Here is a 25,416-nt window from a genome sequence, read left to right on the forward strand (position 1 = left end):
CTTAAAATCGCCACCTTTTTCAGTTTCAGTTAAAAATAAATTCATGAATTTTCTCTACATAGAAATGTTTCAATTTCATTTCCCCATATTATAGGGTTAAAACCTCTAACAGCCAGTGTGAGTAAGTTAAATTATTATAATGATGATTATCATAATTAATTATCATTATTTTCCTATAGTTCTATTGCCTGCCTCCAGAGCAATGAAATGAAAATTAAAGAAGCTTTGGTTGCTGAGCTCCGTGTTATTCTGGATCATCCAAGACAACTGTTTATCACAACATTGTCTGGAAATAAATAACATAAACCAACATTAATATAACTACAGGACGGCAATGAGAGTATAGTAAGGAAGAGGTACTCATGTCTCACTAGTAACCCTCTCACCTCAAACTATCCTGCTGCTAAAGCTCAAAGGGGTTTAGGACCCTGAGTTTTCACGTCTTCATGAACAATTATATCTTCATTATCCACAAAGCGACCTAAGATATCAGGTATGCAATGACATGATTCCAAGCAATTTGTCTGTAAGGGTAGAAGCACAGAGGCAGTGCGGTAAACTTTTCAAGGGCTGCTGGGAATTGATAAAGCGAACAGAAACGGGCAACTGAAAAATAAGATGGAGCACTATAGGTGTTGAGCACAGGGAAATACACCTCACTTTTATAGAGTTACTCCATTACTGTCAACAGGCCTTTGGTTCAATGGACACATTTGACAGTAAAATAAAGTGCAGGCCTTAGTTTGCTCTGCGCAGCATTCTGATATGGATTTGGTTTAGTTGTGTGTGTTCAGAGGAATCCATGTTACAGAAGAGTGAGGACATCAGAGACATAAACAATGTGATTCAAACATATGGATTATCCAGCTTCTAAACACCAACAATACAATACAGAATACTAATGTGATTCTGCTGTTTGTGGGAGATAAAGGATATCAAATGGTAGAGGGGTGATAAAAGGTGGGGAGGAACTTCAGGACTTCAATAATAAGTAAAAGTGGAACTTACACATACAATTACAACACTAAGAGACTTATCTTAACTAAAGTAACTCAGACCAGCTCTTCTATTTGGTCGGATGCCATTGTAGTTTCAGGTTTGATGACTTTGAGAAGGAGGATCAGTAGCATCTTAAAAGCTCAGAGATCATAAGAATGTTTATGAGAAGACAGATCAGAATGTATGTTCCGTGAATTATTACCTGTTCACCTGTAAAGCAAACTGTTAAAATGGACAAAAAAAGAACCATGTGGAATACTGTGGAGCTGTCAGGGGCATTTCAAGTTTTTTTTAACAGAACAGAAAACTCCAGAGATTCTCTTGAAAAACAATATTATTTTATTTTGTATTTTATTGGTATTGTTATATACATGGCATAATTTGTGCTTTTTTTATTATCAAGAATAAAACCATAGGGAACACATCAGAAAATTAAACTTTAAACCAGGATTGAATTGTTCTTTTTTCAGCTGGATATACTGAGAACTCTACAAAACCAGGAGAACAGGGGAGGGAAAAGACAGGAAACTAAATAGATAGGTAGATTGATAAATAGATAGTTTGTCCAGACACTTGGGAGTGTGAACGTTCAGACTGTGATGTGCTTTTACCAACAGCAGCAAAGGCACCTGTGTATCGCTTCTTTTTAGAAATGAAAGTAAGCCTCAGGGCCTTAATTCAGCTGAGTCCATACACATACAACCACATCCATCCATATCTTCTACCAGGGGGATTTCTGACACACAAATTTGCTTTTTTCAGCCATTGCAGAGGTTGGGTGCTAGGTTAGCCAGCTTGAGAACATTCAGACCGTTTAAGACCACCACCTTAATATAGTGGAGAGGTTTGTGTGTCCCAATGATCCAGGGAGCTGCGTGTGGTGCTGGTGGTGGTGGTGTGGGGTAGGAGGGGGTTACCTGTCGATGAGAGCAAGGCTCTGACTGTTGCTTGTGCTTATGCACCTAACAGCAGTTTGACATATGCAGATTTCATCGCTTATGTGGGCAACTATGAACAGATGATTGAGAGGAACGGTCTGTCTTATCGGAACCTGAGTGGAAACTAACTGATGGACTTACGTGCTTAGGATGCATTGGCCATAACAAACAGTACATTTGAGTGTTCTGATCTGATACCAGGACACCATAGGGCTAGGACTGATGATCAACCTGGAATTATTCGATTTTTGTATGTCTTGTTTTGTACGTGGGGGAGAACTGGATTGGATGGTGGGGGAGGCTGTTGGACAGACCTGGGAACACCTGGCTGAGGTCCTCAACTCCCACCTCTGGAAGAACCTTTCATGCATCTAAGAAGAGGCTGGGGCATGCAATCTGAGTTCAAAGCCTCCATTGTGGAAATGGCAGCAGAGAGTGGCAAACAGAAGGTTGTAGGGGGCTGTCATGGTAGTTATGGAAGGAACGAAGGAAGGACAGAAGGAAGCCTATTGGAAATGATGGGTCTGAGAATCTACTGAAGCAGCAGGTGGCTGCTGAATGGTTTGGAGGCCTCCAGCTCAAAGGTTGCGAAAACCGGAGTGTGGGAAGTTCAGTTAGGCCAGGAGAGGGCTGTGCGAAGGAGGCAAAGTTTGGAGGATTGAGGGAAGCCGTACTCATAAATCTGGTAGGGATCTCTGAGAAAATCAAGAGGCTCATTGGGGCTTCAGGTTTGGATGAGTTTTGATGTTAAATTATGCTCATAGCTGGAGTGTCTTGTCTGACGTGTCTTTTCATTATCACACAGATTAGATTATTGTGGTAACACATTGCTCTGGATTGTTGAACCTCATATTGAGGAGTATTGCAAAATCCAACAATGGGACAGTGGACCAACTCTTCACCCTTGTAAGATTACTGGAGGGGTCATGTGAGGTTGCCCACCAAGTGTACTTTTGATAAGACTTAACAACCGTGTCCCGGGGGGGGGTCCTGTGAGGGGCACTATGTCACTCATCTGATTCTAAAATAAATACAATGAGAGCTTTGTCTCTATTGTTGGAATGAAGTCAAGCACATTTCATAATAGTGCTAGCTTCTGCCAGGGTTGCCCCTTGTCACTGATCCTGTTTGTGAAGTTCATGGACAACCACCATGGTGACGGTTTTTGGTTGTGCCCAAATCAGATCACCAATATGAGTGGATCAAATTAGTTTCCCCCTTAATATAGCTTGGGTTGAACCAAAGGGTAAGGAACTCAGACCCAGAATAGGCTGAGGAGACTATATATCTCATTTGGTGTGGGGACACAATGGATCACCCAGGAAGAGCAGGAAACATTGCTAGGATAAGAGATGTCTGGACTAACTTTCTTAACTTGCTGTCATGTGACTCAACCCAACATAAGCAGTAGAAAAGAGATGAATGGATATATACACAAAAACCTCCTTGAACCTCCTTGACTTTTCTTGTCTTACGTTGCTTAACCTTTGAAAGGGGGCATTGGGTAAGACTGGAGGGGCAATCTTCCTGATATTAGAGTTTGTGATGGCTAATGGAGATGGAAACAACATCAAGATATGTCATGGTATGTATAAGAGAGTAAACATATGACAAAAGTAAGACATTTAACAAAACAGAAAATGAAGTGACATGGGGTAATTAAGGTGAAAGCAAAGAGCAGAAACATATCTCAATGACAGAAAATACATGACTAAGAGGAAAGAGCAAGAAGAGCAGAAAAGTCATGCAAAAGGAGTGGGAAAGTGTGACGGATAAGGAACTTAGGATGGAGATGTAAAATACTCCATAACAATACCAAAATAGTCATGGCCATCAGCTGACTGACTCTGCCTATCTACATGTTGGGTTCCACCCCATAACATGGGCTGTCAGCCTTAGCACCCACCTGAGGCTTAATTTAAAGACTGAACTAACTTTCCTCTTCTCTTTATTATTCTCGTTGCTTCTATACTGGGGAACTCAACATTTTTGGGAACAGACAATGTGGGAGGGAAAAAACGGCATCTGATACAGCTGTCATTATTTGTGAATACATGTTTTAACTAGACCAGTGGAAGGAATCCGACAGTATGTATTTCATTTGTCTTAACCAGGCTGGTGGAGGAAAGATAATAGAGGCAGAACAACATTTTCTCTGTCAGCCCAGTGTAAGTAGGTGCATAAAAACAATAAAAGAAAATTAGACAGAGCACAGAGAAAATAAACAGCGAACAGCAGCAAAATATTTAAGGATCAAATATTACAGAGACACTGAAGGGAAGAAAGAAGATAAGTAACAAGTAAAATATTAAATCTAAAATAAATAAAAATTGTGAAAATCAGGAAATTTATGGGGAGAAAGCTGGTGAATGCAAGGCTGAAGCACAATTATTTGCATTAATTGTCCAATGGAAATTAGGTTTGGAGAACATAGTCACTACTCGGTGCAGATTAATGTGGAAAGGTTAAACTTCAACATTTGGGTTTAAGACTAGAAGGGAAGGAGGGGGAAGGCCTTTCTGGTATAGATTGGTCCGTTAGCTAGCCATAGCTTCCCACAAGACTGAACCATCGTCTGATTTAATTGTAAGTTACCTGTAGAGCTAAACCAAAGTACTCACTGATGTCTGTTAGCCAACTGGTAACCAGAACTACTAACCCAGAGTCCTTGTTCAGTCCGTGCTGGCAAGTTTGTAGTCCATCACCATATCCTAACAAAAGCAGGAGTATGTTTTCCCGAACATTTTGGTCAAACAGTGAACACAGAACCTACTTCGTTTGTAAGAGTTTGCTGTTCTCAAGCAACCCCCAAATGTAATCCTTGTGACTTTCAGAAAATCAACAATGGCAGAAACAGCCACTGAGGGCCCTGGAGGGACTGTCCATCCATGACCATGAGTGGTCTTCGCATCAAACCCATGAGCTAATCTCGCTGGCTTTTCCTCCTGCCGAGTTATCCATCATCTTGACTAGCAATAGCTACTGACCAATCCATATTAATTTTGTCGGTGAGGTGGCATCTCACCGCTCTTGTCCATGTTGATTCAGTCCTTTGGCTGGCATTAGCATCACAGCAAGCTACAGTCCATGTTGATTTGGTCTGTTAGCAGGCAGTAGCTTCCCGCCCAAGCCGTAAGCCACATTATTTGGTTGGTTAACGGACATGAACTCCTCACCATGCTACAATCCATGTTGATTCGGCCTGTTAGGTGGCATTAGTATCCCACCAGGCCATAATTCATGATGATTCAGTCTGTTGGCTAGCATTAGCTTCAAACTTTTAATAGTCCATATGTCCTCGGTGTCTTTCAGCTCCGTACTTTCAGCTCCAGAGACAAAAGTTACTAGTGGTTTGGCAGGTAGAGCCTTTCTCAGCTGGGGACAGGTAGAGCTTTCCATTGGCGCAGGCGCACAGCTCGTAGACAGTCTGTTTAGTGTAGGTGGTACCTGCAGGCGCCCCCTCCAGGGGGTCCACAGCACTGCCAAGGGGGATGTTGCCCAGTCTGATGGTGTTGGCATCTAGAAAGATCTGCAAACATGAAACAAAGATGATTTAGAAAAAAATGAAAGCATAAGGAAGAACAATGATAAAGAACAAAAGCAACACAACAAAACAATACAATTATAAATAAAACATGAAATAGATACATAGGAGTTGATATTATGGCTGTAGGGAACTGAGCTCACATGGATATGTGTCTTGCCAAAGATAATACATAGAAATAAAGACAGCAAGAAAGTTATAAAAGAAGAAAAGAAACTGGGGTTGTGCAGTACTGAGAAAGAGAGAGCAACTGCTGCAGGGGATGTGACTATATTCTGTGGTCGACTGGGATTATCATCAAGAAAGATATACACAGACAGAGTGGTAATGTCTATTTAGAATGGGAATCTTTTGATGAAGAGGCAGAGTTGGAGTGAATCAGGCAGAGGGCAAGACAGGTGACGAGAAAAGCAAGAGAATCAGTAGGAGTGTGGGGAAGACAAAGAGGGAAAGGAAGACACAAAGAAAAAGAAACACACTGCAAACAAAGTCAACATTTACAGCAGCTGATTTAGAACCATATCATATTTGTGTTTTTCATCAATCAAGTAAATATCAACAAACTATAAAATGCTATTTGATTCTTTTGGTCAATTTTCAATAAACAAGTGGCTTTATCTTAGAATTTACAAGACAAGACATAATCTTAAAGAAAAAAAACATGCAGCTTAAATTAAGATAAAACATCAGGTATCAAGAAAAAAACATTTGATTTAATCCACTTCTTTCGTTTATCTGCGCAAAACAAGTAAAGTTATATCAATGGTCATTTGTGCAGTGTTTGACTTTAATGCACGACTGTAGTTTACACAAAACATTCGATAAAGATTGCAAACAGGTTTTTTTAAATGATTTACAATGCAAGTGGACCTGCAAGCTACTTTTCAGTCAGTTTGAGTTGCAGGCTGGATTTTTGTATGGATGCAATATACAGAGACAAAACTTTATTCCCAAAAGAAAGCACAAAGAACTACGTAAACTCACCCTGACTTTATGAGAATAAGGACACATTTGAGGATGTATGGCCATATCACCAACTTAATTTTAATTTTATTTACTGGGGTCCTAGGTGTTCTGACTTTGTATCCTTATTGGATTAAATCCCATGCATTTGGTTGTTTGAAGGCCTTTTTCTGGGGTTGATTCAGGTCTGCAGTGTTGTACACTACATATGTATATCCATTATACCTGAGAGTAGATTAAATCTCAGAATCTTTGGACTGTTGGACCGACAAAACAAGACATTTCAAGATGATACCTTGATGTTTGGGATATTATAATGAAACCTTTTGTAGACAGAATGAGAATCTGCAGGCAAATCTACAAACTGTTTAATGAGTGTAATTGTTGGTTTAACTTAGGGCCTTTAATGCAGTAACTGGTTAGATACACAGGAAGTCAGGGGGGCGGGTGGTCAGTGTGATCCCATGGCTTCCATTAGGACAAATCCGACAGAAACAGAGTCTGATGCAGTACATCCTCTCCACAGAGCAAAGAGAGCTAACTTAAATTACAGCAACGTATTTTTTTGAAATTGAAACAACTGTCAACGAGAATGAGAAACTTTTCTAGAGCAGGACGGAGAACTAAATGAAAGAGAAGAGGGAAGGCCTCCATCCCTCCGAGTCCTCACTTCTTCTTGCATTCCTTCAGCCTACTTCTCTCGTCCTCAGATGGATACATGCTACATTTCAAATGGGAATCATTACAAAATGTTGTTTTCTATTTACTACGTCACCTGCATTTATTTACTCTTCAAAGTTTAACGGAACTCTGCTCTCTTGCTTTTCTCTGTCTCACATATACTCAGACACCCCAGGGCAGGACGGTAATCTCAGCAGAGGGTTGACTCTCCACTATTCACCTACTATTTTTTAGAAATGAAGAGAGAAGAGGTGAAAATGTGTGTCGAAAATAGCTGAGTGCAACAATACAGAGGAAAATGGGAAGAAAAATGAGAGAGGGAGAGAGAGAGAGAGAGAGAGAGAGAGAGAGAGAGAGAGAGAAAGAGAGAGGGTGGAAGATGGATGAAAGAAGGATGACAGAGAGAAAATGTAAAATCACAAGTGGTTGGAAGAATATAGGAGGACATGAAGAGAGGGAGATGAGATGCATCGAAGAAAAAAAAAGGAGAAGAGAGCTATGAGGGATTGAGATACCCCAACAGTGAGGAACCAATTAGTGTAACTAATGATTTCATATTGGCTGACGGGGCACTTCTCAATCTATATAAACAACACACACACACACATACACACACACACACAGCATTATGGAACAGCGCAAAAGTGAGACTCAGGTTGCTTTTAAATATCTGTGTAGATAAAAGCTGTACATCTATAAGCCATTAACCTTGAGATAGATAGGAAGGTAATCAGAGCAGGTCTAGCCCTAAAGCTGGTGCCATCCCTAATAACTCTGAGGCCTTCACTCAGTAACATACTGTACCTTTATACAAGGTCTCCTGTACTATTACTTACGAAGGTCTTTGGTGCTTGGAATACTTTGATGGTGTGACATTCAGTCGATACATACATTGCCTGATAGATGGGAAATAACTTATAACAACAAAGAGTCGTGATTATGTTAAGTGTTTAGCTCGCAGTGAGAGAGCAACAAGCCGATTGGCAGATGCAGAGCGGAGTGGACGGGCTGGGACGTTTAACCATGTCCTGGATGTAGACTGGGCCCGATCTGTTCGCAGCTCGGTACGCAAGTACTAGTGTCTGTAGCGGATGCGGGCAGCCACTGGTAACAGGTGAAGGGAGCGGAGGAGCCCACAAAAAGGCAACACAGAGAGCCTTTTTGAAGTTACTGTGTTCAGCCAACTCATTAGCCTCCCATGTCCATCGGTTTTAATGATGCTATAGTAACAATGAAAATGGGACATTTCAGGGCCTATGGAGAAAAAATGTGCACTTCGCTCCCTGTGTACTGGGAAAAGGAAAATATCACACTACAATTTCTAAATGTCAAGGTATCCCTTTAACAGGTCCCTGGTGCACACCTGTCATCTTCCCTTTGGCTCCCCAATAAAAGCTGCCAGGGCTCAGTTATAGCCTTACAGAGGAAAGGACTCAGTCACGGTTGGCAACATAACCCAAATCTAATTCCAGCACCCTGCTTGCCATGGCAACAAAATCCTAAAATGAACTTGGGCATGGCAATGGGATGTGAGAATGAGGAGATGTGTACATGAATGTGGAAATGCCAATGAAATTACTGGTTTCTCTTCCATAACATTGGAAACATCATGGCTTCAAAACACAAACGGGGGGAACAGGGGATGGAGGGATGAAAACAGTGTGAAGATGGAGCAGGAGGAGAGACGGATGGAGAGACCAACCAGAAGGGAACAAGAGGATGCCAATTATGAGATTGGACAGAACAGACAGATTAGTAGGTAGAAATTGTAATTTACAAGGAGGGATGGAGTGAGGGAGAGATCAATAGAAATAGAGGTGAGAGGACAGCGGATGGAAAGAGTGAGATAGAAATAGATGGCTGCTGGGTAGTGGGCATTAAGGACGGTAGAGGAAAGGTGGAGGATGGACAGATGGATGGATGGATGGAAAGAGGGAAGGAAAGAGGAAGTTATTTGTTGTTGCTTCAGGTTGGATTAGCGCTGAGATTCAACCAAAATGAACGTGTCTGTATTAAGTCACCCTGTTGTTAGCAGCATATGAAGTTGTGTACACACAGACACATATATTCATACACATTCATGCATAGAGCTTTTATAAATCGGTGCTTTGTTTCTACACATATTCAGTGACTTGGCTGCATTGTACTTGCATGTGTGTGCCTACACTGATACACCTCTCAATAACATAAGCAAAACAAAAGAAGGTTCTATGGTTGCATAGGTGCTACCAACCTAGAGCAACAGTCCACTGAATATTGAAATAGGCAGATACAACGGAGTATTAGGGCCATAAATGGTAATTTTATGAAAAAAAGTCACAATATTGCGAGTATAAAGAATAAAAAACTGTATTTTGGAATAAACAGCAAGGAGAACGCGCACCTGCCGGAGTTCCACTCCTTTCAGGATCCCAAATCTCATTGGCTCCTGAAAAACCCAACATCATACAGATGCAACCAACAATAGCCTTACAGTCGACCACTAGCAATGCCATTTTGGCAAAAACAACGACTTTATTCTCGTAAAATTAGGACTTTATTCTTATATTATCAGCACTTTTTTCCATTAAGTGGCTCTAATACTCTGTCGTAAGGTGAGAACTGTATTCAAAGATAAGATTTTCTTTCTATTAAATCATTAGCCGCAGTTTATTGTCCACATGGATGCATACATACTAAATTATATATTATAAGAAAATGTGTGTTCCTGTTTGTGTCTTATATATTCATGCCCCTCATGCATTTGCATAAATTGACCATGTTTGTGGGTGGCTGGGTTTGTGCATGCAGCACAAATGTGTTTGTGTGTCTAAGCCCATCTCTCCGCCATCAGTTGAGCAGGAACGTGGCTCTGGCGTCAAGGAGATGGGAAACATGCGGGAAGCAGCAATTATAGAGGGTCAAAACATTTTCATGGATGATTTCCTTTGGCACAACTGAGGAATGGGCAAAAGAGGGTGGGAGGCGAGTGAGCTGTGGGAGAGGACGGGAAGGTGGCAATGAAAGGATGAGCTTTTCCTGGAATGAAAGGCAGAGGGAGGTGGAGGGAGAAAGACGGCAGAGAAGAATGGAGGGTTAAAGTGTGGGAGTAGGTATGAATTTCATTAAAGGGGACATAGCATGCCCATTTTACCACAAGTTGATATGGTTCCTTGGGGTCTTAATGAAATGTCTGTAACATACTTTGGTCAAAATACCACAAGGATCATTTAAAACAGCACCCTTTTTACCCTGTATAAAACAGCCCTCCACCGAGTGACCTGTTTTGAGTGCCTGTTCCTTTAAATGCGAATGAGCCAGCTCCCCCCTCCCCCCCATGATTTTAAACGATATAAATTACATATTTTATATGATATAAATTATCAAATATGCATCCCATACTTTGTATTCCCCTTCTATTGTCCTGGAGTTTTAATTTTCCCAATCACATAATTAAATGTCCCCCTCTGCCCATCCACTACAAGCACACAAGCAGACAGACAGAGAGAGAAAGAGAGGTGGGGTGGGGGGGGCTATGAAGACCATCATTTACCCCCGAACCCCGACATTCAACGGGTACAAACAAACAAGCGGAGAAAGCAGAATCGCGGGCTGACCTTATATATACAGTCTAGGGGGCTGACCAGCGGAGAAATGCACCTCCTCTGTGAACAGCCAGGCGGCTGCGCGCTTGAGAACGGCGCTGCGCTGCCTCAGCGGCGCTTCCGCGTCCGGTGTAAACCCGGCGTACAGTAGTGCTGAACACTGCGGAAGTCTTCCACACAGCCAGCAGTGTGGAAGACTTCCGCAGTGTTACAGTAGAGCTGAACACTGCGGAAGTCTTCCACACTGTTGGCTGTGTGGCGCTGACACAAATTCCAGCTCACGCATGGGAGAGCGAGCGGTCGCGCCCGAGCAACTGCTGCAGCCTCCCAGTCCCAACGATCCAGACAAATGCCACATGTGAGTGAATCGCGGGCTGACCAGTGGAGAAATGCTCGTCCCGTGTGAACAGCCAGGCGGCTGCGTGCTTGGGAACGGCGCTGCGCTGCCTCGCAGCCTCCGGTGTAAACACGGCGTGACGGGGGGGGTGGGCCAAGACCATGTAGGGAGACTTCCAGTTCCTTGTTACGACACAAAACCCAGGAAGCGCAATCGAGTCGCTCAAGCATGACGTTTCTGACTTAGAGGAACCATAACAAAACGCGCGAGTGTTTTTTTCCCAGAGTTTTTGGGTTGGTAGACATGCCAGATACCCACATTAACCTGTAGAAGCACTAACAAAGTGGAATTTGCATGCTATGTCCCCTTTAAGGGAAACTATGCCTACAAAACACAACTATTTTTCTATGACAAGAAGATAATGAGTTGTTATTAACGTCATTAAACACTAACTGACTGCAATAACATGTAAAAAACAAAAGACTAAATTATTGTTCATAAAGTAGAAACTTGACTAAAAATCTATATTTTCATTGACAAGAATGAGACCAGACCATGTTCAGACGAGTAAGTCAGCAGATCTCAGTGACCAAAACTGGATCAAACCTTTGACTAACATAAAACTGAAATGATGAGATTTACCCTTTAACACTAACACAGACCTTTGACAACATTAAAAAAATGACAAAATTTACACTACACTGGATTGTGCTGGGACGGTCGTTTAGAATAGACCAGAGGTTTTCCTATGAAGAACCATACATGTTTTATAACATCCTTCAAGGGCCATACTGACTTATTGAACATAACTTCTCGAATGTAATGGCTGAGACTGCTTCTCTTCGGTGAGGTGTCTGATGTCAGATGGTGGTGCTGGTCGGAGCAAAAACAACAAGTTCACACAAATCCTCAGCTTTGCATGGTCTGCAGTAATTCCTTCCTGTAATCAGTCTTCAGAATCCCAGGTTCAAATTTGAGTAGATGTGCAGTGTTTGTTATGTCTGTTACTTTATGACTTTAAAATATAATATTTTTTATTTTATTTGTGCCATTTTGTTAATCTGCTCTTTAGAACAATTTATTTTGTCAGGTTGCAGCAGCTCCATGGAGGCAATAAGGCTCCTTCAAAAACTCCATCCTTCTTGCTAAGAAAGTTAGTAAAATAAACCCAGGTTTTTCTGTTATTTCTTTCTGTTGACTGATTTGTTGCATCTTGCATTATAAAGATAACTTTGCCCTTTTGAACTACAATAATGATCGGCCATTGCCATTGCTGCTAATGTTATCATTTGTTACAATTTCGTGCTCTCTTTATCGATTCTGACCTCTTATCTCGTATACTTCAGTAGGGGAACTTGAACACGACACACAACACACACACACACACACACACACACACACACACACACACACACACACACACACACACACAGCACTTCAAGTCAATATCAGCGCTGTCTGATCACAGTTGGGTCTTCTCGGATCAACTCGAGTTTTACATATACTGTTTAACAGAATTGGACCTGGATCTGTTTACCCCTTATAAAATGTGGATCGCAGCCGTATGCCGTCCTACAGTTTGGCTGGATCCTTGAAGACCTCAACAGTGGAGTTTGTTATGACTGCCTGAATGCAGCCTTTGTGCCTCATTTTATCAGACTCTTTCTTTGGGGCTGTCAAGGCCAATCAAATATTGCACAGACTCAAGGCTTGCAGAAGTTTAACTTGACCTGGAACCAAAGTGGATTAGACAGAGTCAACTTTAAAGTCTTTGACTGAGAGGATGGAGGAAGTGAGGAGTTCAGAAAGTGTGACAGAGGTTGAAAGGACAATAGAAGTCCAATCTCACCAACACAAACACTCAACTACACAGAGTTCTGCACAGAAAGACACACAATCCAACCTCTATGTTGAACTAGCCTCAGCTCACACTGCCTCCCATCCAGTTTTCTTTTTCTTGCCCCCCACCCCTGCACTCACACACACTCCAACAACACAAATAGGAGGGGGGTTGTGAAGCTATCAGTGTATTACACAGACCATTAGGCTTGTTGAATGGACAGATGCCGGAATGGGAGCTGACAATGGACTAAATGACAGAGGCTGGAGAGAGACAGAGAGCATAGTAGCCCAGATGTAGCTGAAACATAAAGCAATATTAGTCTGTTCAACTGTACTACCCGTACACACACACACACATACATACACAGACAAATGTGTTCACACAGACACAGGGAGCTGGGAAAAGACACAGTAATGCACTTAAACACACATGAAAACACACAGGGATTGAAGCAGCCTCAGAATATCGAGAACATGAACACTGTGACAGAAACTGGGATAAAATAGAGAGACGAGCAGCCAGAACTCACACAGTCTGTCTGACACACACACACACACACACACACACTAAAACAACGTTAATGATGATCGCCTCAGGCAGCGTGAAGTCTAAGTTAATGATTTTTCTGATGTTAATCACACCTTCTGAAAAAGATCCCGTTCTCCCAGGGTTTTAGTATCTACATCCATTGAGGTGTTATCTTTTGAATAGCATCATGAAAAAGTAAACAGAGCGGCTTGAGAGAGCTGCGACAGAGTGAGTTTACTCTGTGTGTGCTCACAAATATGCGCTCTAATGTGAATGTGCATATTTAGGTGTTTGAGTTGTTTGTCTGTGTTTATGTGTGGGTGTGTATCTTACATGAGAAAAGTTGAAGTCAATGTACTTTTGTGGTTTTGTCTGTTTAAGTGGGTGCAAACTGTATGCGAGTGCTTATTTTATGTGCACGTTAGTGTATATGTGTATGGTCATAACGCGACCACAGCATGATAGTGTACGACAGGGAGTTACCCCCTGCCAGTATTCTAATTCACTCACCCTTGTGTCTGAACCGCAGGTAAAACAAGAAGGGGTGAGGAAAGCGAGCTAGTCCCAGTGTACCACACCAATAACACCTCCAGGCTACAGCGTTTTAATAAACCCCAGCATTGTGTCAACAAGCAATAAAACTCCATGGTAACCCAACTTTGTCAAAAGTTTCTGTTAACCCAATTTCACCTCACTGCAGTCAGCTTTGGTGCATATTGTGAACTCCTCGAGGTGAAATTTTTCATGTTGGGTATCCAGAGTTTTCTTGCATGTCTGAAAGGACTTTAAGCTAATGATGACACAAGTTGTTAGCAACGCATTGTTGTTTTATAGAGTAATCTAGCACGTTTGCACATTTGATTTACTATTCAAAGTTTCTATGTTCTATTGTTTCTTATCTGGCTACATAACAGCTTCTATAACCCACAAAGGATACTCACCTGTTTTCTAGCATCAACAGTACGGAAATATCGCATGATATTTAAATTCACTTCCTTTTAATTAGCTCTGTCAGACCACTGTACCACCCCCCCCTCTTCCTTCATGGTGATGACATGTGTTTGCCTCTTGTTTCTGAGTTAAGAGAATAGCTGGGCCCCTACAACCGATATATATATATATATAAATGAATAGTAGCAAATTGGGCCGGGAATAAGAGCATGCATGATGTATATGGTGTCCCACAGAGAATATGTCTAGAGCCATTTTCACTTCCTGTGCAATGTGCAAGCGAAACAGAGATGTTTGAGATGTCTTCCTCATTTTCACACACAATAAACTCCACACTTGCAGCTCGTAAGTGGTCAGGCCGAGGCCTTGTAGAACCTGCAAACTTTTCTGTGAGCAACAATAATGTGCGGAATGATGCTGACAATACGTGTAATCTGCATGTAAGCAGTGCTCGCAAATTGCTTTTGTGTAGCAATAGTCCCCGTTGTTAACTGGACCCCCATGAGCTGTGTCCTTAATAAAGTCTCAATTGAAGTGAAGTGGCTTCTACCAAACACCCACAGGGGCAAGTCACCAGAAAACCTGCAAGTGTTGCATTTACAGAGAAGACGACATACTATAAAAATAAATAACGCTCTCCAAAGAAATGGTTTGGACTGGGCGTTGCGCTGTCAGCAGTGGATTACTACCAAAACTTCATTTAATGGTCTCCTGTGATTTACATTCACATGAAGGAGCTTCTCAATATAACCACAAACCACTACAGTTGCAACTTACGTGAACTACTCCAGGGCATTTAGACAGTATTTGCCGAGCGGGTTGCAGTATCACTCCCTTGGGAGTATTATACTGGGCTGTCTGCCTCTAAACAAACAGCAAATAACATCAAAATGTAATCATTTTGCAGACTAATTGGTACTCCAGCATATCCCACCGCACTGGACCTTTTCCACTTCAATGCAAATGTAGCCCTCTGACACTATAAATGTATTAAGGAGGAGAATATTAGATTTCTAACCCTATGACAAGGATTTGGTTTAATATTAAAGCTATAATCCAACAGACACTCTGAGCCATCGGTTGAAACAAAACTCATGTCGCTGACTTGTAAAATCTTTAAAACCAATTTTTCTGAGGTTATACGGCTGACAACTGGCACAGATTGAAACATGACAGACACTCAGCAAATGCAGGTTCCACATTTCAGCTTGCAAGGAAATCAAATCAGACAAGACGTTGGCTGTTAAAATAAATAGCGTGAGAGGCAAAACAACTTCTCTCCTGTAAATAAAGAGGATGAGTGCTGCATAGAAGTTGCCAGAAAGACCTGCAGACGTGGTACGATGAGACGAGTAGAGAAAAGGATGGATTAATTAAAAGTTTCAGTAAAAATGAATCAACAAAGAGACAAGAACAGAGGCGGTTCAAGAGCGTTCAAAATCGAAGGGGCGAGAAAATGGATGGACAAGCAAAAAAAGACAGAGCGATTGAATAAGGGAGAGAGCGAGAGAGAGGGAGTTGATAAAAAGGTAGTCGGAGGACTACAGGAATCCTGAGAGGATCTGTCAACTCTTGTTGGCTTTGATTTTAATGGAAGCCAGGGCTCCCCTACCTCTCACCCATTTGGCCCTAATTCCAGCACTGCTTTCCAAACTTTTTAAACTTTAATGGCCCCTTCTTAAGTGCCAGCTGCTGACAACATTGATTTGGCTTTAAGCCTTGCTGTCCTGCACGCCTTTATTTTCTACTGCAAAATCGACAGAAACATCTATTTTCTGCCATCCTCCTGCGCCTCCCACTCATCCGATCCTCCCCTCATCCTCCCTTCATCTGCTCCCCTTTGTTCATTTGATGGTGTCAGCGGTCGCGGAAGCTTTTATGAGAGTGGATGAAATGGCAAGCTATTTGGATAAACTCCTTTTAAGGGATGTATATATGGTTTTTGCTGCCTTTGAAAATAAAACAGACTAAGTTGGCACAGACAGAGGAGACACTTCCTTCACAGCCCATGTGAGATGTGTTTTTCGTTGCGCGCCACACTCAGATGCAGTGACATGGTATTTACGTGTTGTTGCTTGATGAAACACAATAAGTGTATGTATTATGAAAGGTTATAAGGAGATCCTCTTTTTTGTTGCTTCAATTAGCGATAGACATTACTTAATTTCTTCATCATTGATGTCCTATTGATTTGCAGGAAAAAATAGAAAAATAATACTTAACTGTTGAGAAAATCTTGTAATTTTTCAGTTGTTTATGACCTTTAACATGTCCAACTTAATAATTCAAAGTACAAAATATTATATTTTCCCTTCTTAGATGTGTTTTGGTCAAACTTATGCGGTTTTAAAATCCTTAGAAAGCCCATGTCCAGAAAGAGGAGAAGTTTCAGAGGTTAAAGAGAGGAAAGCTGCAGGAGGTTATGTAACATGCAATTAGCTACTGACCTGCCACATCAAGCAGTGAAAGGATTTCAACCTTAGATACAAAAATAATGAAATAAGTAAAGAAAATGTCACTGATTATTAGAATTTTCATATCTTTCAGAAAAGCTGCTTTGGAGTAATATGTGTCACATCGACAGAAATCAAATGTGAGTCTCCAACTCTGCCTTTCAGATGTCTTCTCCTGTCTCTTCATGTCTGTTTCTGTCTCTGCCTACCTGTCTCCGTGTCTTTACAGATGTTGAAGACAACAATTAGCTTTTCAAAAGGCGAAACTCTATATGTGTAAAGATAGAAGGCAATGATTGTCAGGACAATGGTCTGTACTCTCAGGGCCGAGATTCAGGCGTTAGCATAATGTGTGAATAGGGTGAGTTGAAGCTGTTCCCTGGTGACAGCATCCTTTTAGTGCTTTAGAATTGAGCTAGGTATACTCATGAATAAGCATATGAATAAGAATGGCTACAAGTGAAGCATCAAGGGACATAAGCTATGTTGACAGATATTGATTGAAAAAATAACTCTTGCAAGAGTTATAAAAAAGTAAAAGGTAAGTGTGGTAAGTGTGAGGGAGCTTTGTGCAGATAGACATGAGGGAGGAAAGAGCATTCAGAGTTTCAGACACAAAACCCAGCAATTGACTTTAGTTGACCCTGTGGGGAATCACACCTTTCTTTGGCTCTCCTCTGCCAGTCAGAGGTATGGGTCACCTTCGGGCTGATAGGGATTCATTATAATGAATAAACAATGAATAATATGCTCTGCTGTTACATTCTTCATAGAAACGTGAAAATATACATTTTGTGAAAATCATTTCTACCTAATCAAAATGTTATAATCTTAATATGTGTATAACAGATTTTTTTATCTTAACCTGTGGCTGTTTCAAAAAAGGAAGTGGAGTACACATTAATCTAATTTCTTCAATAAAGGGAAATTTGTGATGTAAACAGATACAAAATACTAAGATCTAACCAAAAAATGATTTAGACCTTTAACCTTTAACCATACTTTGGTTCAAGATGCAACATAAATTTGTTGGTTAGTCTGGTGAGTACTACAAACGAAAAATGACCCCTCTTATGAAAGCACTAGAATACTGTAGTATTAGGGGAAGTTCATCACATCACTATAATTCTCAATCCCTCACATTGCCCAGTGTAATTACATGGGCCTTCCTAAGCAAATGTATTGCTGATAAGGCTTCTCATAAAGTTGTAACGTAGTGAAAATAGATTTTTTTTCTGGGCTGAAGTACAAGGTGACGAGGCTGAGCAGCAGAGCACCAAAAGTCATTTATTTTGTCAAGCCTTTCACAGAATCAGGCCCTGCCAAAGGGCCTCAGCACAATCATTGTTACACACGGCTAAACGCTATTGTTCACCATCAATAGGAAGACATCTATTTACAATACAGAGGGGGGGACACAGAGCAGGAAGACAGAGCAGGAAGACAGAGCAGAAAGACACAAATGAACACACGAAACGGAGAGAAAGAAAAATGACAGAAAGGAGGTAAAAATTATAATACCCCCTTCCCTCCCTTTTCCCTATGAAGTGACAGCCGCAGTGATGTATAACCCTGGCAGTGGAAAGTTAATTAGATAGGCTGGGTTACTTAGAGATGAAGGACTGGGAGGCTGAAAGGCAGAGGAGGGAGGAGGAGGATGAGAGGCAGGTGTAAGACAAGAAAGTAAAACAAAAACAAAGGGAGGAAAACAAAAGAAGATGGTAGAGATAGTGAGACAAGTCAGGGAAGAAAGAATAAGGTACGGGAGCAAGGGAGAGATACAGGACACAGGGGAAAGCGAAACGGGAGGAGAGACATTCTAAGGGTTTGGGGCAGAAGTTTAATTAAGAGGCAAAGGGCCTAACTACAATTATGTTTTGCCTTTACAACATGAATTACAACAACAGTCTCGGTCTCTTTTTGGCATCGTCAACCCTTGTGCTTGGCTCGAGGACACACATTAACATGTCATGTGCACTGCTGGGCAGGTGACTGGACGTCCGACCTCCATCACTTTAGACCAAAAGAATGGGACAACAACAAATTTCGATCTGCAGACTCAGGCTACATCAGCACAACTATTTTTAGTATTTGTAGTTTTAAAATACATCACTGTCGCTATGTTTACATGAAGTTTTTATGTGCTTGAAATGGAGAAGTTTGGAAAAGCTGCTGTTGTAATGTTGTAGTATGGTCGGACAAAAAACAGGGACATTTGGTAATAAAGACACAGTCAGCTGCATTTGCTCAGTCATGACCTAAATACCAGTTCATCATCACTTCCACTTCATCATCGGTCTGGAATCCTACCTTTCACCATTATTGTGTCTTGTTCATAGTATTTTCTGTAAGTAAGCTACCAGCTGCAGAGTAGACAATCTGCTTCCTGGCTATAGCGACGCACACATGCTCAGTGTGTGTTAGCGTGGACGAGGAACTTTACTGATACGAAGCTAAAAAAAAAATTGCGTGGACGGAGATCATTTCCGTTTTCAAAAGGCTATTTTAAAACTGAAAAGGAGTATATGGATGAATAGGCCAGTGTTTCACTGTAAGACAGCATTCGTTCACGAGAACCAAGACTAGCCTTGAGATTAAAGTACTTCTGGATGCTCCTTAACCTCCTATAGACCTGTAATCTTGTTTGTGTAAACAAATCACCAGTCTATCACAAGGATCACACACACAGAAAATCGCCTACATGCATTTGGAAAACAGAGCATGGATGAGAATGGGCTAAACTTGCCTGCAGCTGTGTGCTGAAATGCTTATTTTGTTCCCTGAGTTTAATTATTTGTCCCCTCAAAATGTTTTATTCTCTCTGTCATTGCCCCTCTGACAGCCTTATGGAGCACTTTATGGCAGTTATATTTTGATCTTCAACTGAGATACATGGGTATCCTTAGACCCTTTGGGAGTCTTTGACATCCCCCAAAAGTATTTTATGGCATAAGAACATTTTTTGCTATAAAAACCTTAATACTCTGGATATTATCTGGTTCATAAAAACTCAGCTGCAAGATTCTGGAGTGGCCTTGGATGGATGAAAAAAAAAGGGTGCTTGTTACTTTTTCAGCAGTCAGTCATTTTGCTTTCGCCCAAGCACTAGAGAGGTTTTACATCGGATATTAAGGAAATAGTGAATAACATCTGCATAATAGCTTTACAAGCTCTAAATGTCAAACATTTAGGCTTATTTATTGTAGCTTATTTAATCTTAGTACCTCATAAATATATTAGAGGACCTCAAGTGTTATTAGTGTCTAACTTTATGGTGTTTTTTCTACTGTACTTTGCAACTTTTGACACCCAGCTGGTTATTTAATAATATGCATAAAGATATTACAGGCAGAAAAAAACGCTATTTTTTCTTAAATATAGTTTCTTTTAGTTAATAAAATGTTGCTTTTTACTCCCCTAACAACAAGTAGAGCTTCATTAAATTGTTTTTATTCAGCACTATAATTATCTCACTGCACTTTTGTATACTCTCTACACAGCACTCCACAGCTTCAATACACTGTATACATTATGCCTGGCTGGACACATTCAATCAATATTTGAGGAGTCCACCATCTACTGTTTATCGGACAACCCCACCTTATTATTGTGTAGTGAACTGCATGTTCTTCATTTAATGCAGAGTTCCAGTTCCTCGATATAAGGATGACACTGTGTACTTTTCAAAAGAAAGGCAGAGTGGAAAACAAAGATAAGAAAGTGAAAGATAAGGAGAGGAGAGAGAAATACAAGAAGAGCAGAGGACAAAAAAAAAACGAGGGTGATAGAGGATAGGAAATAAGAAATGAGCTTAGACAAGGAGCATCAAACTTTTACTGTTGTTTTCATAGACTTCTGTTATCAGTGTGTGTGTGTGTGTGTGTGTGTTTGTGTATTTGAATACACACCTAACCAAAGGGGCACTTTGTGGTCCAGTCATGGTTTTAGGGTCCAGGTTAAAATTAGGTTGTGGTGTAGGACAGGGTATAGGGATAAGGCGTGTAGTTGTGATGGGCAGGGGTAGGATAAGGGGCAAGAGAATATATTATGTCAATGACTTGTGCCATACGGGGGTAGTGGAAAAAAAACCTGTGCATGAGTATGTGAATTTGTGATAAAAGACAGGGTGTGTGTGACTGGCAATGACAGTGAGTGCGACAAACAAGAGGTGCCCACTTTTCTGTTAATTACTCAGTTAATGACACACTGCTCCAGCAGACATGCAACATGCCAGGCTGATGAGCATTTGCACACACACAAGCACACACACACACACACACACACACACACAGATAATGGCTAAGTCTGCTATGGTGCTCACAGAACATGGCAGTCTGCAAAGCACAGATCTTGACAGTGAGATAGCAGTCTAACAATAATACAGACAAAAACCCTGACGTGTACACACACACACACACACTGAACCACTCACACACACACACAAATGCAACAGCAACTGACAAGGAACCTCATCAAACCTGCTTTAATGAAGTCACATCTCCCAAATAGAAGAGGGGAAGAGGAAGGAGGGATGAGAGGAGGAGGGGAGAAAAGGAGGACAAGGTCGCCTGGATTGATGACGCTCATTAGCCTAATAAGGTACTTTAATGAAGTAGGCCCAACACTATAGACTGCCACAGACTCTAGACACACACACACACACTACATTGGCTTTGCTAGTATGTGTTGTCGCCTTTTCCACACAAACATAGCTACATTTTTCAGCTTTTCTCATTCACACAAAACCACAAAAACACACAGACACATACTAAACTCAAACATACTGATTGACACACACACAGCCAAACAAAGCTGTGGCTTAAAACACACACCCACCTCTCCTTCTGACGACTGCAGGAGAAGGTCTTTCCTACAGGACGCTGTGAAGTCTCCCACTCCTGCGTTGATCTCGATACCTCTGGGGGCCTCAAGGGTAAGAGTCCGAGTCGGCGACTCCAACCTGAGAAGCAATACAACACACTTGAGTAATGCTGGATGAGGTGGTAACAGTGCAAGCACGGACTTGCACAGACACTAGTATGAGTTGTTTCAGCCTCATGCTTTAGCCACCATTAGACTATTACCACAGGATCAATAATGAATCGACTGTGAACAAGGTTCTCAATCCCCCAGCTGCTCAATCAAAAGCAGCACAAAACTATGGTTGTGCAGCTAAAGCTAATATAACAAAGGAAAAATCAGCACTCCCTGATTAAAGGTTTAAAGACCTCCGCGGAGTAAAACACCCTGGAATTGCATGATGTAAAACATGAAATAGTATGCTGCCTTTTGAATTCACAAATTGAAACTGAAAACTCTTGGTTTTTTCCCCCATTCAACATGTTACAATACCTTTATAAACTTCCTGAATAATGTTGGATGATGAGTAAAGGCCCTTCTTACACCACCTTCTACAACAATCTACACTATTAACACAATGTATAACAGTGCAATACAACATTTATACAACCAGTGACTAGTTATATATTTTTATCATTTAATGAAATTTGACAATATTCCAAGTACCCATTATTGTCTAAATAACCACACTCGTAAAGGTGCTCTGTGACATGGTGAAAACATTTTAGAGTTTGCAGGCTCAGTGATTCAAGGTGCTTCTCTTGGAAAAACCTCTTTAGGATATGTACTTCTTTCTTTCTTATGGGGATCAATACATTCTTACAATACAGTACACATTTTTAATGGTATTTTTATAGTGTCATTGCTTGTGTTTTATTCTTTTATGTGTCTTGTATAAAGAGCAACCTAGGGGCAGGCATTGCAATCTATAAATGCTGTGGTAAGTGGCACTGGTCTATGTTACATAGTTGTTGCTATAAAGAAGTTCATGAACTGAAGAGACAGCAGTAGAGGACAATGGTGGCAGAGAACTCTTTCAGGGTCGGATTTCTGTGGTTTCAATCCCAACAAATCTTTGGTAAGTGATTCACCTATGAATTTAAGAAAAGTCTTCCAAAGAATTTCACATTCATTCAAATTTCAAGTGTAAAAAGGGTTAAATATCTTTCAAAGTGCTTTTGATCATCTGAATTGAAGGATACAGCTTTATAAACCAGCAGAGAAATACCAGTATATACAGTTGTAAACTTTGTATAACTACTGTGTAGCCAGATCATGACTGCATGTTGAGTGCCCTTATATTGCCCTTTTCACCAGAAGTCAATCAGAGTTCATACTTGATTCTTTAAAATTGTTAATGTGTAGTAACAGCTTCCTGTGTCTTTGAGAAAACCTACAACAATGAGTATAAAGAATAAAGAACTATTAGACTGCACTGCTCAACAGTGCTTTGGCCATGGTTGGTGTCAGTCACTGTCCTTGGAGGGGTCAATAGCTAAATCTGTGATTCAGAGTTGAAAACAATGAGATGATTAAACAGTTGCTGGTGTTAGATTAGCATTGTACTTTGCTATTGGGGAAACTGGCAAGTCAAATTCAATAAAGAGCCCTTTCGGCAAAGCAGGCAAAATTTCAATTTATGAAGTGTTAACAAGATATTACACAATTCACACACAGAAGATCTAATCAGGAAGGAAAATGCTTGGCTTTAAGGGCACTGTTTCACACATGCTTTGCTCAAGGGCACTTTGGAAGGTTAATCTCCCAATCACCACTGTGAGGGATCATGCATATAAGCCAAAGGGTATATTAACAGAGCTCATGATCTACGTCCAGTCTGCAGCCAAAAAATACACATCAACAAACATTAGTGCCTTAGCCCAAAGCATTTTGGCTGAAAATGTTCATACCAAGCTCCTTTAAAAAAAAAAAAGTCCTTCACTTTACTAGACTCCCCAGGATGAGGACAATGTGTACCCTCCTCACAGGTACTTTGGGGAAAAATAAATCTACATTTCCTGGTTTCAATGTGAAGTACGAAACATTAGCAGACAGAGAACAGCTCCCTTGGCACTGGTTTTCCATGTTTGGTTGCACCCAAGTAATGAACACGCAAAACAAGATATTTCTTTTTCAACATTGCTCCTTCTATGCTACAGCGTTTATTTATAGGGTGTTTACACCATCATTGGCCAATTTATTCTATTGCAAGAACAGCTCACCTTCATTAGAAAATACTCACATCGACTGATTGACTGAGTTCATTCCATGAATTTTAAATCCAAATAAATTTGGATTTTAGACTTTTATCTATTTCGTGAAAATAGGCTGAAGTAGAGGATTAGTGTCCAGATAAATGTTTTCTCAGAATTTAGTGTCACCCAACTAATTTCCTACTCTGGAAATGGGAGTTTATGGGTCTGTATCAGACTAAATGACTTACAATGTGCTATGTAGCCTACTAGCATGTAAAAAGTCTCCATAGCGTCCAACGCAAAATATCTTCTTCTCTTTTTTCTAGACCTCTACAAATTCAACCATGTCTCCAGTCAACATGTCTGCGTTTGCTGTTTGTCAGAACAAACTGTGGTATTTATTCTGGGTTGAAGGTAAAAGTATTGCAAATGTAGAGCAGTCGTGAGGTGGATTAAAGGTGAGGGGAGGTGTGCTGCTGTGAAATGCTCAGCATCCAGGCAATATAATAAGTGTTGGAGCCAGACACTCCACATCGCGCCTGACTTATTGATCTGCACAAACAGAGCATATGCTGCTGCAGAGGTTACGAAGAGGAGAAACCAATAGACAGACTGAAAGACAGGTAGACACAAGATTAAAAGAGTCGGAGGGAATGAAAACCTTGTCCTATTAGTCATTATCCTATAGTTTAGCATGTGTAATGGGGTGGGGGAAGTTGCTGGTCTAGTCAACAGGAGTGAGGATCCTCGGGTGGTTTGACAGCTAAGGCAATTACAGTGACACTGCTGCAGGCTGAAACCAGCTCTGATGGGCAGGCACACACATACTGTGCATTCAGAAATTCTTCAGACCCCTTCACTTTTTGGACCTCTTATTATGCAGCAGCCTTATGCTATAATCATTTGAATTCATTTTGGTTCATGTCATCTATCTACTTAATACCCCATAATGAATGAATAAGCAAATACAACATTTTTTGAATCTTTCGCCAATTTATTAAAAAGGAAAAACGGAAATCTCAAATTGACCTTAAGTATTCAGAGCCTTCACTCAGGACCTTTGGCAGCAATTACTGCCTTGAGTCTTTTTGGATTTGTGGATTTTCTGCCATGCTTCTCTGCAGATCCCCTCAAGCTCCGTCAGGTTTGTTGCAGACCATCGGTGGACAGCCATTTTTTAGCCACTCAAGGACACAAAGTTTTCTCCAAGCCACTCTTGTGTTGTCTTGGTTGTGTCCTTAGGGTCATAGTCATGTCACAAGGTAAACCTTCAGCACAGTCTGGGGTCCTGAGTGCTCTGGACTATGTTTTCAGTGAGGATACTTCTGTACTTTGCTTTGTTCATCTTTCCTGCAACCCTGACCAGTCTCCCTGTCGTTGAGAAACACCTCCGTGCCTTGATGCTGCCACCAACATGCTTCACTGCTGGGATGGTATTGGGCAGGTGATGAGTGTTGACAGATTTCCTCCTGACATGCCATTTAGAATTGAGGCCAAGCTGTTCAGTCTTGGTTTCATCAGACCCATAGGTCTTGTTTTT

General features: G+C 41.0%; 1 protein-coding gene across 1 annotated transcript in view; it reads right to left on the reverse strand.

Annotated features, from left to right (window-relative positions):
• Positions 1-1,320: 1,320 nt before the first annotated feature.
• LOC118115073 (zeta-sarcoglycan) overlaps positions 1,321-25,416 on the reverse strand; it is a 323,672-nt gene continuing 299,576 nt past the window's right edge. The window contains exons 7-8 of the mRNA XM_035166010.2: positions 21,658-21,781; positions 1,321-5,466 (exon numbers count right to left, since the gene is read on the reverse strand). Of these exons, the coding sequence (XP_035021901.1) occupies positions 5,260-5,466; positions 21,658-21,781 (331 nt within the window). The 3' untranslated portion in view covers positions 1,321-5,259. The remainder of the gene's footprint in view (positions 5,467-21,657; positions 21,782-25,416) is intronic.

The sequence above is a fragment of the Hippoglossus stenolepis genome, chromosome 2 (assembly GCF_022539355.2).
Source record: "Hippoglossus stenolepis isolate QCI-W04-F060 chromosome 2, HSTE1.2, whole genome shotgun sequence".
Classification (NCBI taxonomy): Eukaryota; Metazoa; Chordata; class Actinopteri; order Pleuronectiformes; family Pleuronectidae; genus Hippoglossus; species Hippoglossus stenolepis.